Source organism: Stigmatopora argus, chromosome 3 (assembly GCF_051989625.1).
Source record: "Stigmatopora argus isolate UIUO_Sarg chromosome 3, RoL_Sarg_1.0, whole genome shotgun sequence".
Taxonomy (NCBI): Eukaryota; Metazoa; Chordata; class Actinopteri; order Syngnathiformes; family Syngnathidae; genus Stigmatopora; species Stigmatopora argus.
The window spans coordinates 12,859,744-12,878,600 of NC_135389.1; the positions used below are offsets into that span (position 1 = coordinate 12,859,744).

Consider the following 18,857-nt stretch of genomic DNA (forward strand, 5'->3'; position numbering starts at 1 on the left):
GGGTGACTCCCACCCCCGCCTGGGCCCGTAGTGAGCTGGGATAAGCACCAGCACCCTCCGCAACCCTTGAGAGGATAAGCGGTTCAGAAAATGAATGAATGAACAGGATCTAACACACAATATGATTATAAAAAAGGAAACAAAACAATGTCAGTATAAAGTGCAACATGTTCTCATTTATAATTGTGAAAATAATGCATTTGGTCTGAGCAAAATGAAATATTTCATCGTAATACCCATTTGTGTGAATTTAAACCGTGAAATACTTCGCCAATGCCGCATTTGCAACACAATTTACAGCTGGGGTATACGCGGAGAAAATTATCAGGGCGGTGCTCTTTTGTCCATTACGGCAGGTTTGAACGTGCGTAATAGGGGGAGTTTTGGTTATTACGGTAAGCGGGAGCTCGTGGCTGGCTTTTGGTGTTTGTTGAGTGAAAGCTCAGAACGCGGCGATGATCCTCTTCAATGTGTGCGGGGCTCACTTCTTGCAATAAAACCACTGGAGTCTTCTCTCGAGCAAACTCAGGACTCTTCTCTGCTCCACCTGTAAGTAACCGTACACCACTTCCCTCTGCAAAATGTTCCTTTCCCACCAAATGTGAATGCATTTACGGTGATTTGAGGGATGTTTTTATGCGTGTGTGCGTGAACGCCTTGTTGTGACCGTTAGCTAAAAGAAAAAAAGGTCAATTCACTCCGTTACGACCACGCGAGATTGCTTAACTACTTTTCCAAACATTTTGAAGATGTTTTTATTGATGTCTATTTGTTTTCCAGGTTGTAGTTGATGCCCCGTTGAAGTTTATATTCAAGTGTAGGCGAAGTAAGACGTGGGCAGCCTTTCTTTAATCCAATTATAGCTTCAACTCAGAAAACAAAACATGTCAAACACGAGTCATGTTTACATTCTTGTGAACTTCGTCCCGTTAAATTGCTCTTTTAACGCGTTTGCTGCTGACAGCCCTTAAATACGTGATATTTCAGTTTCGTTGACGTCGCGAGACGTCTACTCCACTTGGAATGGGAGGGTTGTGCCGCCCCTCCCAGTCCAAATGCATTGGACGTCTATCGACGCCAATGGCTAATACTGAGTTCAAATATGAAAAAAAAGGTTATAAAGGTTAGAACAGTAGGTGGCTGACCTGTTTGTGTGGTCAATATAAAAAGATCTCATTTTAAAGCAACGGCATGCTGTTCAAGCAAATTTAACTGTTTTATTTCTTAAATTTGGTGGCACAAAATTTGAAAAAAAACATGACCACAGTATTTTCTGTCATTGATGAAATCTAAAAGATTTAAAAATTGTGCAGTGTTAAGATTTTCACGCTCGACAGCTGAGTTTACGTGGCATGTAGTTTGAGCAATAGTCTTGACTTGACTTCATTAAAAATTGTTTCTATTGAGATTGTTTTTTTTAGCAGATATTTGAACAGCAGAGGATAGGAGAGGCAGTGCGGTATGAGCAGCAGGCATGCATGATACATAGTGAGAGGTTATTGTGCAATTTAGGTGTGTCATGACTTGTCCTCAAAGCCGTGAAGCAATGCAGCAGTGCATTTGCATAACATCTTCATCACCTGTTGGTGTCGATCTGAAAGACTTGGCTCTTGGTGATTTTTTTATTTTATTTTATTGAGAACACACACTTCACAATATTGTCTTCAGGTTCTCTATGCAATGAAGCAACAAATAACACATCCTCAACTCCCAATTGTGGCTTGGGCGAAACGGACGCCAATCATTACATGTGGGAAGAAGCATGCGGGCTTTGTATATTTCAAAGGCCTGCAACTGCGTCGGTGTGGATGGAATACGGGGGAGTGAAACATACTGTTGCTTGGTTTGTACAGCATTTTTCACTAGTCATGTTCTTTTTCCCCCAGTGAAAGCCCGTAAACGTTTTGGCTCTAATCACTACTGTATGTGATTGGGAATCAATAATTCATCCATGCGTTGCAGGCAGAGGGACTCTAATTGCCTCAAGTTCCAAAGGGGGGTTTTCATCTGGAATTTGCCTCTGTTCATTTGTCAATGTAACAAGAATACCCTGTATGGCTGATATGTTTTCCTCAAACATGCAATATTTGATGCATTCGTTTTTTTGTTTTTTTTTAAGCAGGAGTAGGGCTATCTCACTACCTACTAATACTACTACTATACTGGAAACCAGTTACTTCTCTCTTTGTGTCAAAAAATCTTTGCGAGCTCCAGGTCTTTTCCCAATTGTTGCGTGTAGAAGTTCATCCTGAAGTTGTCTTTGAAACCACAACTAGTGTTTTCCTTCATATTGGTTCATTGAGACTGCTTATATTCTTTTGTTAATTTAATTATCATATGGAATTTGAACAGGCATTCACATTTTCATGTGAAATGTTATTTGGCTTGAGAATTCCAGAAGCAATTCAGCAAAGAATTAAGCACTAGCATACAATGTAGATGATGTGTTGTGTCTATGCATATTTAACTATGGCTCAAGGCATTCGCCCCAGGTTCTTTAGATATTCTTTCATTGGTAGCCGATACAGATGGTTACACTTTGCTTAATTTCCTCAGTGACTAACAACTTAAATGGAGGTTGATATAATAAAGCCTGTGCAATTAATCTTAGGTTTATGGTTATGATGTTTGTATACTAATGAAGAGAAAATTAAGAGCCGGGCAGATACAAATGATGTGGTAAGCTTCCAATTGGTAGAGAAAAAAGATCAAATCAATGTTTGCTTACAATGTCTGAAAAGTGCTTAAAACCCTCACAGTTGAACCACATTTAAATGGACTTAAATGGTTGAGGGCTTGTCTGGTTTTGCTGGTTTATATGTTAAATTGAAGCAGCTCTAAAAGTTGATCTGAACCTTTCTTGAAGGTCCACTGTCAAGCCAGCACAAGCCCCGCGTAGATAAGGGCATTCCATCTAAATAATGCTGAGCACATATACTATAGGTATGCTGAAAAAAAGATATCAAAAATTACAAATATGTTATGAAGGACTGGGGACAATCTAATAGGAAGGAAATGTTCATTTATTTCCTTGCATAAAAACTAATACATTTCTCAATGCCCTCATTCTAAATATTCTGTTAAATTAAATTGAGATTAATTTATCGGTGCCATATTTTCTTGTAATACAGGTGACTGTTTTTTGCAATTCATTCCTTCCATTATTCAGCTTCTAAGCCACTTATCCTCACAAGGATTGTTTTAACCCTCCAGGACTGAGCAGCTGCATCATTTTCTATTGGTCAAATTTATTCAGAATTTTGAAAAAAATCAAAAGCTCTGTTGCTTCCAAGACAAACGACCTGTAAAAGTTTGCCTGTAAGTGGTAAAAGCCCATCAATTGATGGGTGAAGTGCTTGAATTAGTCTTTCTTGTGCATCTTGTATGGGACACTCAAAAGAGAGAAAAAACTGAGATAAAAGCACCAGTTTTATTTTTTGGGGTCTTCCACTTAAATACAAAGCGACATTGCTTTGGATCCCTTCAGAGTAATTATTAGAATTGACACAGATTGCATAGTTGGAGGGCATTGTGATCCACTATATTTATAATCATGTCTATTCGGTTACTTGTGTTTTGCCTCTGGGGATACCTTGACTGATACCATGTGGTTTATTTTCTTCACAGCATCTTGCCACTCAATTCCCTACCGACAGGCAATAAAAGTTTAACGGTGGCTTACATAATGCCCCCCTTAGCAGATGTGCATGTTTACTTCCCGTGAACAAGATTAGCAAAGCTCAAAACCTGCTGCTTTCCATGACACTGGCAGTTTTATTACAACTGTAGGCTGCCAAAGTCATTAATTAGAAGCAAGGGGAAGACATAAAATCATTTTACACATTGACAAAGAACCGTGGACAATACATTGTGCATATATAATTGAACATTTCATTTTTCAAGCAGCTGTCTGAAAAATCTCATTTCACATTTATTGTATAATCTTGACTAAAATAGTTTTAATGAGAATGTAATTCATATCAAGATTTGTGGTTCTGATTTCCTTGGCTTCTGGTTCATTTAGAATGAACTGACCGAAAATTAATTGAACAAGTTTATTCCATCATATTGGATATTATGCTTGAGCAGACAGTGCTGTTGGAATTTCCTATCTTCCAATCCAGTTGTTTCCTGTTTGGCAATCAGATCCAAAATGTAGCCACCCAAACAGCATTGCTCTTGTCTTGATTGGCAGTTGAAACTGTGGACACAACAGACATTTTTAATATTTTGATAGCTCCATCATCTCGCCACTTCATATTCCTCATTTACAATAGCTAAATAAAATAAAGTTCCCTAAATGATGGTCAGGGAGTGGAAATTAGTTTGTTAGTTTCTTTTCTGGTAGATGGCTTTGAGCATCCATGTTTCTTTGTGTCTTGCGTTTTTGCATTGTGTCCATTGCGTTGCTCTTTTGTGATACGAAAGAGAAAATAATTTCAAAAAATCTCGGCAAAAAAAAACAAGTCACTTGAAGTACTGTCTAATGGGTTGCAGGCTGAAAGTTGAAAATGGTTTGCTGAGTAACAATATGGGCTTGACTGTTGGGTGCGTTCTTATTATTTTCAGTGTGAAATGTGTTTGTACTGCAAACATCAGTCACATGCAGTATGCTTTGTACACATTAAATACATTAATTAGTGTTCCTTTTTCTGTCACTTGAAATGTTATTTTTTTCTGGATTAGTCCATTTTCAGGAACTAACATAGGCAAATTATATGGTAATGCTGTTGTTTTCTATGGCTACACATACTGAATCTCACAAGACTTGTTGCTGTAATATTGTAACATTTTGATAACAGCTTATTTCTTCCAAGCAGTTAGTGGAATTTCTTTGTAAACAAGGTACCTGAATCATGTGCTCTAATGTTTGAATTAGGTTATCTGATTAATTGTGCCGATATGATTAGAATTAAATTAATTAATTCATTTTCTGTACCGTCCAGTAAAATTGAAGTAAACAAAAAACAATTGACACGCTAAAGAAGTGTTGCCTGACTGAATGCTAGCATTTTTTTTCATCAGTCAGCAGTCTCATGTCATCTCATTTTCTGAACCGATTTATCCTCCCAAGGGTCCCGGGGGATGCTGGAGCCTATTCCAGCTGACTTCGGGCCAGAGGCAGGGGACACCCTGAATTGGTGGCCAGCCAATCGCAGGGCACAAGGAGACAAACAAGCATCCACGCTCACACTCATACCTAGGGGCAATTTAGAGTGTCCAATCAGCCTAACATGCGTGTCTTTGGAATGTGGGAGGGAAACGGGACTACCCGGAGAAAACCCACACGGGCCTGGGGAGAACATGCAAACTCCACATAGGTGGACCGACCTGGATTTGAACTCAGGTCTCCCGCTGTGAGGCCGACGCACTAACCACTCAGTCAGCAGCAATGTTTACAAAAAGTGAATAATTTGTAATTAGTTTTGGTTGTCTGGTTGCACTGTTTTGTATATTAGAAGAAGAACATGGATCTATTTATTTTTGTCCATATTGCACACATCTACTACATGCTAGGGTATTACCGGCTAGAACAATTATTCAGTGACTATTAGACCTTGTGATACATTTATATTTTGCACTTCTATACATCTTAATTAAAATATTAAGCAAGTCCACAGGAATAGAAGCGACTAATACATCCTGCCTGAAAATCCCCAAAACATACGAGCAGTCGGCCACTGAAGTTTAATTGATTATTAAATGGATCAAAATCTCAGGCACTTTCTAGCTGAGGTAATTTATTAAACAAATTGGTCTAGGAGACAAATGCAACCTTTCCCGTGATTAGAGACCAAGTTCCTCATGCATGAATATTAGAGATACTGTGTAGGAAATGATTTGCCGCTAGCTAAGGTTTTGTCCCTCATTTGTTGCTGTGTAAACTCTACTGAACCCACATGGCATTTTGGGAACTTGGTAAAAACCTGATTAGCAAGCTCTATGGCTCACATTTACCAAGTCCAGCCAGCCTTGGAGCTTTGACATTATCACAGCATGTGCAGGTGTGTGAATAATGCATATCAAGGCAAAAATCAAAGGCAACTGGGAAATTTATTTGGAGCCCTTTATTCTGAAGAAGTTTAAGATTTACTATATTTTATGATGACTATAAAAGGCCTTATCAGTATTACTGTATACCCTGATAACACAATTAGGTAGGGAACCATACCCACTGTTTGAGTCATTTCAGCCAAAAACAGTTTTTTATCTTTATCAAAGGGTCAAGAGTCTGAAAAAAAAACAGCTTGTATTTCAAAGCCCTCTTATAATACTGTGTTTAAGCAGTCTCGAGCGCAAAGAAAATTATGCACATGATAATGAAACAAGCGCAATGTTCATTTGAATAAAAAGATGGCCCATTCATTATGTCTTGTTTCATATAAAAGAAAAAAACATGCTCGCTCAATGAAAACATATATTTACATACATAATACAGTATATTTTAGTGATTGTTGCCTCTCCTTTGAGACAGTGGGCACCAGCCATATAGATGGCAGATTGTTTAGTAATGAGGAATTTAGAAATTTCACAAGCAGTTTGACGATTGCAGTGATTTGACAAACAGAATTGTTTTCATTTGAAACCCGGTCGCAGAATCATTATGATCTATTTTATATGTCTAAAATTGGAAAATGATTTTGAAATCATGGAAAATTTTAAGTTTGGTCCCTTGTGGAAAGGTTTCCTCCTTAGAGGTTGGAACAAAAGCCTGCCCTCACTGCGACCCTTTGTGGAATATAGTTTGCCCACCCCTAATATAAGTTTTATTGGTCAGTGAGTGGAAATTTGAAGAATGAAACTTAGATTTCCCGGGTGGGTTGCAGGAGAAACGACATATCTTGTATGTATCTTGACAAACCGAGTTTAGCTGATTGTTTACATTCTTATCTTGATTGTTTTTGGGCCATTTGCTTTTCTCAAGATGAGGACATTTCAAAGACAATTTGTTAGATCCTCTTGACCAGAGTTAATTGAATTCTTTTCACTGGCACCAAATGATTCTGCACAAGTATGACATTTTTTTCATTACTATGTTTATCTGTTCATGCAGCCATTTCATGTGAACTTTTTTGATGTTTTTTTTAAAGTTATGTACTTCACTGCAAGTTCAAATGGTTTGGGTGTCCATCAACGTCCAAGGCAGCAAATTAGTTAATACGCAAAATTTCGTATGTATTTGTTTTTCCTGACACAGGAACCCATTTGTAGTCGTGTCATGGAAGGGAATAATGATTGAGCGTTCTCAAATAGAATAGCAACCACCAGATGTGTAAATTTGACTATGTTTGTGGCTGCAGCCAGCAGCAGTGAGAAAAGTGTGTTGTCTTCTCACTGATAAGTGGAAATTGATTTAGGTGACAGTTGAGCGATTGCAGGAATAATCACTGGCTGGTAAAACATTACTTTTGCATTTGTGCATCTTAATATGCTAATTCACAACTAATTCATTCAGTATTAAACATCCTTTTCATTTCAGGCATCTCAAAGATTCTTTGCTGATTGTTTGTCAATAAACACACTGTAAAAACTGCAATAGGTGCAACTGCTGTGTTTCCTAATCCCAATTTGGGTAGCTTTCAGTATTACTGACTCTACTCAAAATCTTGTGGAAGGTTCATTTAAAACACTGTTTACAAGGATTTTTGTGTGAATTGTTGTCAGGATTAAATGGTGCAAACCCACCCCAGAATACTATAAAACCTTCAATTTTCTGAAAAATGTCACAACATTTAGGAGGAAATGGATTGGATTTGACCTTTGCCAAGCCATAAAGTCCGTGTAGAGACATTATTTCTGACGCAGATTGGGTCCTGAAATGAATTTGCCACGTCATTCAGTGAGGCTCCTTAGCAACCAGGTTTCCTAATCAAGTAAGACTACCTTCTTGGTTATACTATAGTTTTGTTAATGAAGTAAGTGAATATTTTCTTCAAAGTCCAGAGATCCTCTTTTGTTTTGCTCTACTATCATCTCATTAGGGTCACGGGGGTGCTGGAGCCTATCCCAGCTGACTGCGGGCCAGAGGCGGGGGACACCCTGAATCGGTGGCCAGCCAATCGCAGGGCACAAGGAGACGAACAACCATTCACGTTCACACTCATACCTAAGGGATATTTAAAGTGTCCAACCAGCCTACCATGAATGTCTTTGGAATGTGGGAGGAAACCGGAGTACCCGGAGGGAACCCATGCAAGCACGGGGAGAACATGCAAACTCCACACAGGTGGACTGACCTGGACTTGACCTGGCTAACCACTCGCTCCACTGGGCCACCATATCACATTTTATTGTCATTACCTTTCCAAAATTCCAAATTACTAAATCAATAGACATGGGAACTCCTCGTGTTATTAACTGACAAGGTTGAGCACCTGCCGGGATAAATAGGAAGAGCTGAATGCTCTCAGAAGAGTTAACAGTTTTAATCTTTTTTTTCTCCTTGTTGATGGTTGACTAGGGGATTAGTTCTATTCATAGACCTATTGTGTTTTATAGACCACTGTTTTGAACTATAGGGTTTGTACAGACTAGTCAATTTTATTACTCCCAGTCTTAAAGTCTTGTATTCTTCGCATTTGTCTTATTTTTGGAAATGGAGAGACAACAGTGTAGTTTGTCCTCTTATTTTAAGAAACACATTTTTGTTGTTGTTCACAGCTACACACTGCCTGGTGTTCTTTTTTTCACCATATATCATGTCACTTCCAATGGTTTCCTGGCGAGTTCACACATTTCCCACACTTCTTCCTATTTTAGCCATTTTGTCATTTCACCAACAGATGCTCTGCTGTCAAATCAAGCAAAGAAATGAAGACCTTGATGTCTCTTGTACACATCCTGGCCCAATAGTGTATTTGCTGTGAAATTGTTTCTATTGTGGTTGTTGCTTTGAATTGCAGGCAAAAATTCTCAATGCCTCCCTGTGTACAGAAAGAGGATTCAATGTTGCCAGTGTTGATCCATGCTGACTGGCAAGTGAAAGGCTGGCATACACAATGACCTAATGGCCTTTTAATTCAGAAACTTGCAGTCATTCGCACTCACTCCTATGAGAATGCAATTATCCTCTTACAAAGCCATCCTATTTCTATTGCATCAGCCCATACCAACAGTGTACTTTCTGTCGCAGTGTCTGCAACCTCTGACAAGAATGTGTAACTGTCTATATGTGAAACTGCTTCTAAAGAAGACATTAGGAGTACATTAATACCTCGATTATCGCAGTTAATGTGGACTGGACATGGCGGTGATAATCGAATAAACGCAAAGTAGGGTCACCCCAATTTAAAATAAATAAATAAATGAAAAGAAAGAAAACAAAATCTTTAGTGGTGAGTCCTAGTAGCAAGAGTGGCTTCACATTGTTATGAACTTAAAAAAAGAATTAAAACACAAAAATGAAATGGCGAGGTGTTACTGTATAGGCTGAAAAGTGACTTGGTTCCTTAATCTTATTGGCTCCACCACCTCATTTATATTGACTGACCATTATGAGTGCCTAATCTTTTTTTAAGTGTATTTTGAAGTGTCCTCAATGATATCAACATTAATGCTATGGAATCATCAATGGCTTTCACCATAGACCTCATCAACAATGCTAGTTGTAATCATGACAGGGGTTTCGTATGAGAAGTTGATTGGTCCATCGGCAGTTGCTAGGCAACTGCATCAGTGCAAGTCAAGAAGCAGTATTAAGGAGATTCAAGCAGGGGTATTTGAGCATATGGAAGAATGTGTAGTTTGATTTTACTCATCTTAGATCTACGTTTTTCAGCAAGAAGCAAAAGGTGTCAAACTTGTATTTTATGTATTGACACAATTAAATGAGTGTTTATACACCTGTTATTTTATGTGTCTGTATGTTACTACATATAGATATCACTCACGCGGATAATCGATCCACCTAGGTGCTTTTCTGAGTTTGGGTTGCAGAGGGAGTACCTTTTTAAAGGGGATGCCCAGACTTTCTCTTCTAAGATATTTTGGTTATTTGTTTCTCTCTTACCAGTGTTTCCTGGTTGGTCTGCAGAACAGTCTTCCAGTGGGATATGCTCGTAAAACCTCAGTAGTTTCTGTAAGCGAAAGAAATTGATGTTTGGTTTTGCTTACCACGAGTAAAGGTCTCATTTTGTCATGTTTAGCATGGATTGCTTATCCGTAGAAGGGTTGTTCAGTAATTGTGACTCTTAATCTCCCTCCGAGATTTGTCCCTGTGGAGCAACCATTGAATTCTTGTCACGCTGTTCCATTGAGCATACATGCCTTTTGGAGGTAAGCATTGAGGCATTGATCAGGTCTCTTGTTTTGACTATTGTTTGTCCATGTTGTGTCCCCAGTTATTGGTCATTAGTGCTAATTAGTTGGCTTTCTGGTGTGTGCTTGTAACAGGTTCTATTTGTATACGGTGACAAATCTATGAAAATGTAAGCATCTGAAACCTTTGGTGCTGACTAGAGATTTACCTGTGCAAAAAAGATGCAAACTTGACTGCTCATGGAAACAGATGAGGCAAATTTATTTAATCATTCTGCATAATTAGGATTTCGTCTGTCAAAGCGCCATCATGTCAACAGATTGTGCGCGATCTGTTTGTGTAAACACACAATTTGGTGCTGCTGTTTGGGATATTAGACGATCACAATCTCAGTAGATCACGCACATACACCCAACCATTGCGTGTGCAATGTTCGTCAGAATGAACATGTAAATTAGCTGTAGCTATTTGGCCTCTGAGGAAATAAGCCCTTTTGCCTGTAGATATACAGAACATTTTGAAAATTGACATTATGCCATCTACTTTTTAGTGCAGTATAAGTATCAGGTACACTAATGGAATTGGAGACTATTTTTTATAACAAAAATAAGTATAGTTTTTTTATATGTATGTGTTATCAAAAATGGCTGATATTATATATATTTTGTATTGCAACATTTATAATTTCTTGCTGGGCTTAGGCAAATGTTTTTCGGCATCTTCTCCCATTTGGTAGCATACAAATAAATGTCTCCCTAAAACGGTTTCATGCAAGATTCTATTTTTCCCCTCCAGGCATTTGGATCATGGCTTCAAAACCCCACCCCCCTCTGATGAAGAAGCACAGTCAGACAGATTTGATAAGCCGCCTGAAAAGCCGAAAAATTCTCGGAGTTGGAGGTGAAGATGATGATGGGGAAGTTCACCGATCAAAGGTCAGGTTTATTTACGGTCCTTGGTTTCAGTAAAGGCAAACCATAGCTATTTTTTAAGCAGTGCTTATATAACACACAGTCTGAGCAGATTCTTCCAAAAATATACTTTATTTACTACTTGTATTTAAAGTGTTATTTTGTTCACATGCTGGAATTCTTTGGAAGATAGATGATTGGTGTACTGTGCATTCTGTTAAAGCTTTCACATGTACAGCCCATGCGCACAAGGACCATGATGCATATCAGAAACATACATTCGTACACAATGACACGTGTTGTTTTCTACAGTGATTCAGGAAGCCAGTCATTTTAAAATTTAGTAGAATGATGAAAACAGAACGAGGAGTTGTTCATATTTGACAATCCGTGGTAATTTACGGAGTCTTACAGTCATTGTTACAAAGGGACTTGATTGCATAGTAATCCAGCACCAGTCACTAAGCCTTTTCGGCTTCATGTGCATAGTGTGTTAATTCCCTGTTTAAATCAGATACTCACCCTGGTTGGGAATTTTAATCGTGTGGTAGCAAAGAGAAATGTACAAGTTATTTCCTTGCCATGGCTTGCTCGAGATAAGGAAACAACTGAAGCCTTTTGGCTTTGTAAACAAAGGAGGGACATGATTCTGTAGTGTCTCACTCGGTGTCTCTTCCTGCGGAGATGGAAATGCTATTGACATTATTAATACGCATGTGGAGTTATTGAATTTATAATTCGTAAGGGTTTAGTTGAAAGCCTCTGAATACAATGGTCACTCCTTCAATTTGTCTGACGATACGAAATGAGGCGCTTGCAAATGCTTTATGAATCGTCAAAATCCAGAGCAGCCTAATATGCAAAAGCAGAGCATGGTGGTTAGGTTTATATAATTTCTTCCTTGAAATTTAGGCCAGTCGTGTCGCTTTTGGTAAATGGCTTCGTCGAGCAGAAAACGACTTTGTGATTGATAGTAATTTTCTCGTGGGCACTGCTATCTAGAAAGTGATTTATCTTTTTTTGCTTTGCTTCATTTCACGCGCCAGTATTTTTCGTTATTTGTTTTTTTTCTTCCCCCAATGTTGCTCATCTGACCAAACCACAATACCCATTTAGAGCGATAAGAAATGGCTGTTGAGTTTCAACGCTTTGGGCAAAATACTTTGGCCTTAGAGCCAATCAAGCTCAATGCTCAATGTTTGTGCCAGAGGAGTTGATTCAAGCAAAGAATGCATGTTGTTTTTTCTTATTGCGACTTTATAGTCATTTTAACTACTTTTTTTCTGATCGGCAGAGCTGTAATTACAACAGCAATGATGAAGAAAAGCATCTAAATAAGCATTATCACCCTCTCCCCCCAGCCAATTACTATGTCCAAGCTGACATAGTCGTGGAAAAGGCACACTGTACACTTGTACACCAGACTGGTCGCTAAATACAAGGCACATAAAAACAAACAGCCATTCATAAACTTTGCAAAGTTTTAATTTGCCAAGCAACCTTTATCTAAATTATTGACCGCATGTTTGTTGTCAAACATGTTTATTTGTGCCAGAAGCAATATAAAATATCTATTTTAACAGACACGATTTGACAAAATTATTGTATTCTTTCGGTTTCTGCAAATATTTCAGTTTTTAAAGGTATCATAATTGCCTTTTAATTTGTCAGCCGTGCAAAAGCCTCCAGTTTTCAGTTATTTAAAATAAGTACCATTACTGTAATGGCCAATTATTGCTTCGATGAAGCTAATTTACAGAATTCAGTTGGATGCTGCTAACTAATCTAGATCTTAATATGAGGTCATGTTACATCCCCTCCTAATCTTCAGGCTCTGATTAAGTAACTGAAAACATACAAAATCTGTAAATAACATCATTAAGCACTTTCTCTCACTCTATTTATATATTGTCATAACTTGCTTCCTTCCCGTGTTGACTTGTAGATCAGTCAGATGCTGGGAAACGAGATGAAGTTTGCCGTTCGTGAGCCAATCGGGCTGAGGTGAGATTTTAGCTCCTCAGTTACTCAGCGCAACTGTTAACACAGCGCTCGCTGCTTCACACCCAATGAAGTTCAAGATGTGTCAACTCTCTTAAAAAACAAATCCGGGTCTTTGTGAAGCGATGCATAAAGTTCTGTCTCTTTTTAGGATGTGGTTGCTAACCTCAGCAGTGGGTTTTACAGTCATTGCCATAATGGTAGGTGTTGCAGATATTATTAACCTGTCAACCTAATGTCCTACAATCATTGTCATTTATATTTACAGTATGAATGAAATTGCAGTACAGTGGTACCTCGACATACGATCTTAATCCGTTCCGGGACTGAGCTCGTATGACAAGTTTCTCGTAACTCGAGGTAACGTTTCCCATTGAAATGAATGGGAAACAAATTAATTCGTTCCAACTCTCTGAAAAAAACACCAAAAACAGGATATTGGATTGAAAAAAATGTTTTATTTCTTATAATTCGCCATATATTGACAAAGTAATAAATAACGAGTGGTTTAATAGAAATAAAGTGTTTAATCTAACTAAAATTGGGCGGATTTCGCCGAGGGGAGAGAGAGACGCACAAAAGGGGCGGGGGGTTCGGTTTGTTTTCAACATGACGCACTCGTAAACAGAACAAACACTCCACCCTCACGTTCGCTATCCATGGGCTGTTTGCTGTCGTACTATTCCCTTCAAAATATTCCGAAAATGATGCACACAAATGTCCTCACAATCGGAGAACGCACGACCACTTGCCAACGAGCAGCAAGCAGTCTTATCAGCGATCGCCCCGCTGCTCATCTTCTTCTACTTCTTCTTCTTTTTCACCTCAGGCGCCTGAGGATTACCCTCAGCAGCGCTAGGGCTGCCACTGGAACACGGATAAGTTCATCCAGGGAGTTGCCCAAGCCGCGATGGTAGCGTTCGGTCATTAAGGCCGGACAGCGGAGCCATAAGTGTTCAGACGACTCTGTTTCCTCGTCGCACAGGCGGCAGCGATCCGAGTCGGATTTCTCATGGGAGCTTACAGGGGCGCTGGCTAGCGGCTCCTTTTAGCTTGTAGCATCTGTGTTCGCATCCCCGGGGATGCTGTTGCGAGCACGAGTATACTTCATTACCCAGAAAGCCCTCTTTTCCCCGCGCATGGGCGTTGTGCGTTTCCTGGTCTGAATAGCTCATCCGGTGCTCGTAAATATTGTTATACGTACACGAAAGATATGCAAAAAAAAATGCCATGGCCACCTGGCTTGGTCGCATAACGAAATTTTGACCGCATCACGGGCGAATTATTCGATCGAAATTTCCCCCGTAAGACGAGCATTCCGTATGACGAACGGTCGTATGACGAGGTACCACTGTATTTGTCTGCCTTCTTGCCTCCTTGTTCAATGTATTTAGTGTTAAGGAGTTGTATAACTCACAAATGGTACACAGTGGCTTTATTTTGAAGGCTCATTTTAGGAATATTGTGGGAGGGGGGAATGGGGAACAATGTTGCTGTGTTGTAATAGTGACATTTGCGATGTCCTTTTCCCCACACAGGCCTTGGTGTTTCCCAACCATCTGTATGAGGTTGTTTTTGAGGAGGAGTTATCAACACCCAGCCTCTCTGTTCGCCTTTACGGAGGAGCACTCCTCAGTGAGTATTGGTTGGAACATGCATGGAGCATTAATGCACATTTTACCTCATTGAACCTCTGCAGCCATATGAATAACATGGAGACAAGATATAGATTTTTTTGCTTAATACTTTGTGTCATAGACATAACAGCTTCATTCAACCATTCCGGCTCAGTTGACTGCAAAATCCTTGAGGTGCTAATAGCCTGAGATTTAAATATTTTCCCTCTAATTTCATCCATTGCGTCTTGAGTTTATTAGGGGATCAAAATCTGGAAGGTAGTTTTCAAATATGACTTCTGCATCTTTATGCATCACATTGACTTATGTTTTAGAGTAGAACTTCAGTTCTTTTATTGTGCCAAGACTTGAAAACTAAAACAATTAGTAGTTGAAGTTATAATTTTGAATGAAATGAATAGAAATAGAAGTCATCCGTCCAAGCTACCTTGTTTTCCAGTGGTGTGTAATAAATGTGGGTGTAAAGTAACTTAAAAATTAAGGAATTGACAACATATAGCTTTTTTCTACAGTAAAAGTTTCTACCGCTTATCATTTAAGATCCGTTATCTTACAACGTGACTCCTTAAAAGTACAGTTAACCCCCCCCCCACACACACAAAAAAAAAACCATGAATAGAGCCCATGCTCCCTAACGTTAAATATGACAGTGTAGAACATATGACTGAATCAGCTAACATGGGCAAAAAAGGCTGTCTTTTTTTTTCTGTGTTGAATGTCAAAAGGGCTTTGGGGCTTTATCAAAGGGCAGGGGAGAATGATTTCTTTGTGACAAGAAGCAACAAAGAACTTGGTTGATGGACAGGGTCTCATCATCTAAGGCTAAGCAGTCACAATCTGGCAGGGATACAATACGGTACATAAGCCCCTTCCCGCCTTATGGCAAACCCGCTTCAACAGCCATAGTGCCGTGTCTGTGGGAATGACATGTAGGGAAATTGATTGGAAGAATGGTAGGGAACATGAAATGGAACACTAGCTTTTATCAAAATCAATAAGTAAAAACATTTTTAACTGAATCAAGCAGCCAATTATATCATTATGTTACCCTTTACCAAAGGTTGTAACTGCAGAAATTCATGTTTTCATTCATTGTCATTCAATTCATTGTGTTTTGTATGTTTATTCTATTACCCCTTATTCTTCCATTTACCTACGATAACCTCTGTTTGTAGGCTTGGCCCTCATCATTTGGAATGGCCTCTACACCGCAGAGAAGATTGTCATCCAGTGGACTCTGCTGAGTGAAGCTTGCTACTTTGCAGTGCAGTTTCTCGGTATTCAAAACTCGCTATATATAGTATTCATTTTACAATTCCAGTTGTTTAGCTGTATGTCACATTTTCATTCAATAATTAGTAGAAGCAGTTTTTTTTTCAATCTCAGTGCAGTTCTTAGTCCAGTACCAATCACCTTCACGTGCAGACCCTGCCTCCTAGTGTTCACTACATGAAGTTACACAAACTTTCTCTCACACTCACTCAGTTATGGCAGTTATAGCTCAACCAATTTTAATTTCAGGTCCCCATTATTTTCTGATGATCATGTGATTCTTTTGTGGTTTCAGTGACTTCCATCACCTTAATTGAGATTGGCATTCTACCCAATACTGCCATACTGCTGCTTCTCAGCAGAGTCCTCTTTCTGGTGGTCACCATGGCTTACTACTACCACCTGGGTCGGAAGCCAAAGAAGATCTAAGCTGACACACAAACTCCAGGGGGTGGCACAGATCACAAACAGATGCTTACAAGGTTTGGATGATGATTTGAAATGGAATTGAGAGGAGTGTTGTCATTTGCCACTGCTCCATCCTTCGCAGGGACCTATCTTTAGTGTTACCCCCAAATATTCAACAAATGAGCACATTATAGACTTGATATGGACAAATAAACACATAGAAGCTAATAAGGTCAACAGGAATTCCTCCCGATTGCTTGTTAGTTTAAAAAGAGAAGCACTATTGTGTTGCATTGTCATTTTGTTGCCTTTAGGATCTGTTTTACAGAGTTGTACAGAGCGGCCATCGTGAGAATATGTATGGCTACTATTATTTTATGAGAAGGTGTATTTGGATAGTTCCTCCTCACCCCACATGAAGATGATTAAGTTATGCAGAATTTGTTGTTCTGTTTTTTTCACACTGTTTGTGTGTGCTAAAGCACTTCTGCATTAAGACTGTTCACTGGAAATTAACAGTAATGAATTGCATTGTAATTGAAAGCTCAACTTTGTTATTAACGCTATGTTGCCAAAGTAAAGAGTAAAATGTGTACAGTGTCTTTACAACAGTGATGATTATTGTCAACATACAAGGCAGGATAAGCATGGAACAGTTGGCCGTGAGTGATGAGCTGGCATCTAAGTGGTCCACAAAACCGCCGTGGTTTCTCGTGAGGGTCGTACCACGACTTTTATATAACGACATATCCATAGCCCAGTCTTAACAACTATTTAAAACAATCAGCAACACTCTATCTAGGTCCTTACCGGGTATACATGTAAATAGAAGAACATGTGCTGGTGGTGTCAAGCGGACATGGAACTCTTTCAGTATTCGCTATTGCTAAGATTTCTCTCAAATTTCATTTTGTACCAGTTTTAGGCAACTCTTGTGTGTGGATGTCATGCATGTAATAATTCAGCCGTGCAGAAATAGCTGATACTGTGTAGCAACCAAGGAACCAAATGAAGACGCGGTCACATTGGTGGATATGTACGTCTGTATATGACTTGGTATGTTTGGGGGTGACGGAAAGCTTTTGTGTGATGTCACGGTTGCTTGGCAATCTTACTCTTCCTCCAAAACCTTCCCTACAGTTCTTCTTCTACCTCCCATCATTCAAATTCAGTCAAGGTTTTTATTCAGAGCTTTTACCTTTCCCCACCTTTGGCTTGAGCGTAGGGAATTTCTAAAATAAAGCCAAGTGAAAACAAAACTTAAATTGATTCATACACGTACAAAGACGCCTCCAGGTGGTCCAACAGTCCCACCCCAGATGGGAGTAGTCCTGAGGTCAGAGTGATTGCGGGTTTGCATTTGCAAGTCCAGTATTGAGCACACATGTGCTTTTACTTGGGTGAGTCTCAACTCCCAACTAGGAAATCCTGCACGTGGGTGAGGTCTCTTGAATGTGTAAAGGTAGTAATTATCTTTTACCAGGGTTTAATTAAATACGGCTCTCTCCAGTGACAGTGTTACTCTCTCTTTACTAGCATGCTGATTAATGGGTTCGAAAGGGAATAAAGTCAGTTAATTTCCACCTCCAATCATCAGACTTTGCATTTTCAAAGGTTTGCAATGTGTATGATCTTAGAGCCGATGGGCCTTTATGCGCAAGGAGAAAGCAGCTAGTTCTGTCCTTACAGTTCATGGACATTAAGTCACAAAGAGGGAGAGAAAAATTGACTTGTTTATTTGTTGGGTTTAAGATCAAGAGTAGTTTTTTTTCAATATGATACATTTGACAACTAGACTGTTGTGTTCTGAATAGCATACTGGGGCCAATATGTTTCAACTTGTAGCATTTTGTTTCTGTATAGACTGTTTGTGCATCTTGTACCTCAAATTGAATTGATGGTTTGAAATAAAGTATCTTTGTTTAATGGTTATTGTTTCTTTGTACACCAAAGTCAAAATCTCACATTGACCTCACATCATACATGGGATGGGTGAGGGTGGGTTGACATGTTACTATGGGTATTATGTGTGGCCTCATTTTTGCTTGGCAATGGACAACAGTGGGTTAACCCTTTAGAGGACACACATTTAACTCATTGTCTGCCATTGACAGCACAAGACGTCCAAGTCATTTTCAGGGTTCTCTATTTATGAAACTTGTTTGAAGTAAGATTGTGTGTGTGTGCGCGCACAAGATTCATCCTGAATGTGTGTTGAGGACCCTGTTTCTTCACTGCGAAGGGTGGCTTTGAAAGATAATTCCGATAAATTTGACATCTATTCTTGTCAACGACAGTCAGAGCTATTTAAAAATATCAATCAATTTAGTGGTTTGTGGCCATGACTAGAGTATATTTGTTTTTATTCAT

At 39.1% G+C, this 18,857-nt stretch overlaps 1 protein-coding gene across 1 annotated transcript; it reads left to right on the forward strand.

Moving 5' to 3' along the window:
* The first annotated feature begins 351 nt into the window (after window positions 1–351).
* On the forward strand, window positions 352–18,413 carry tp53i11b (tumor protein p53 inducible protein 11b). Its single transcript, XM_077596872.1, has 7 exons — window positions 352–549; window positions 11,054–11,193; window positions 13,115–13,173; window positions 13,322–13,370; window positions 14,709–14,805; window positions 15,983–16,084; window positions 16,375–18,413. The coding sequence occupies exons 2-7, from the start codon at window positions 11,065–11,067 to the stop codon at window positions 16,506–16,508; spliced, it is 570 nt and encodes a 189-aa protein (XP_077452998.1). The 5' UTR covers window positions 352–549; window positions 11,054–11,064; the 3' UTR covers window positions 16,509–18,413.
* The last annotated feature ends 444 nt before the right edge of the window (window positions 18,414–18,857 follow it).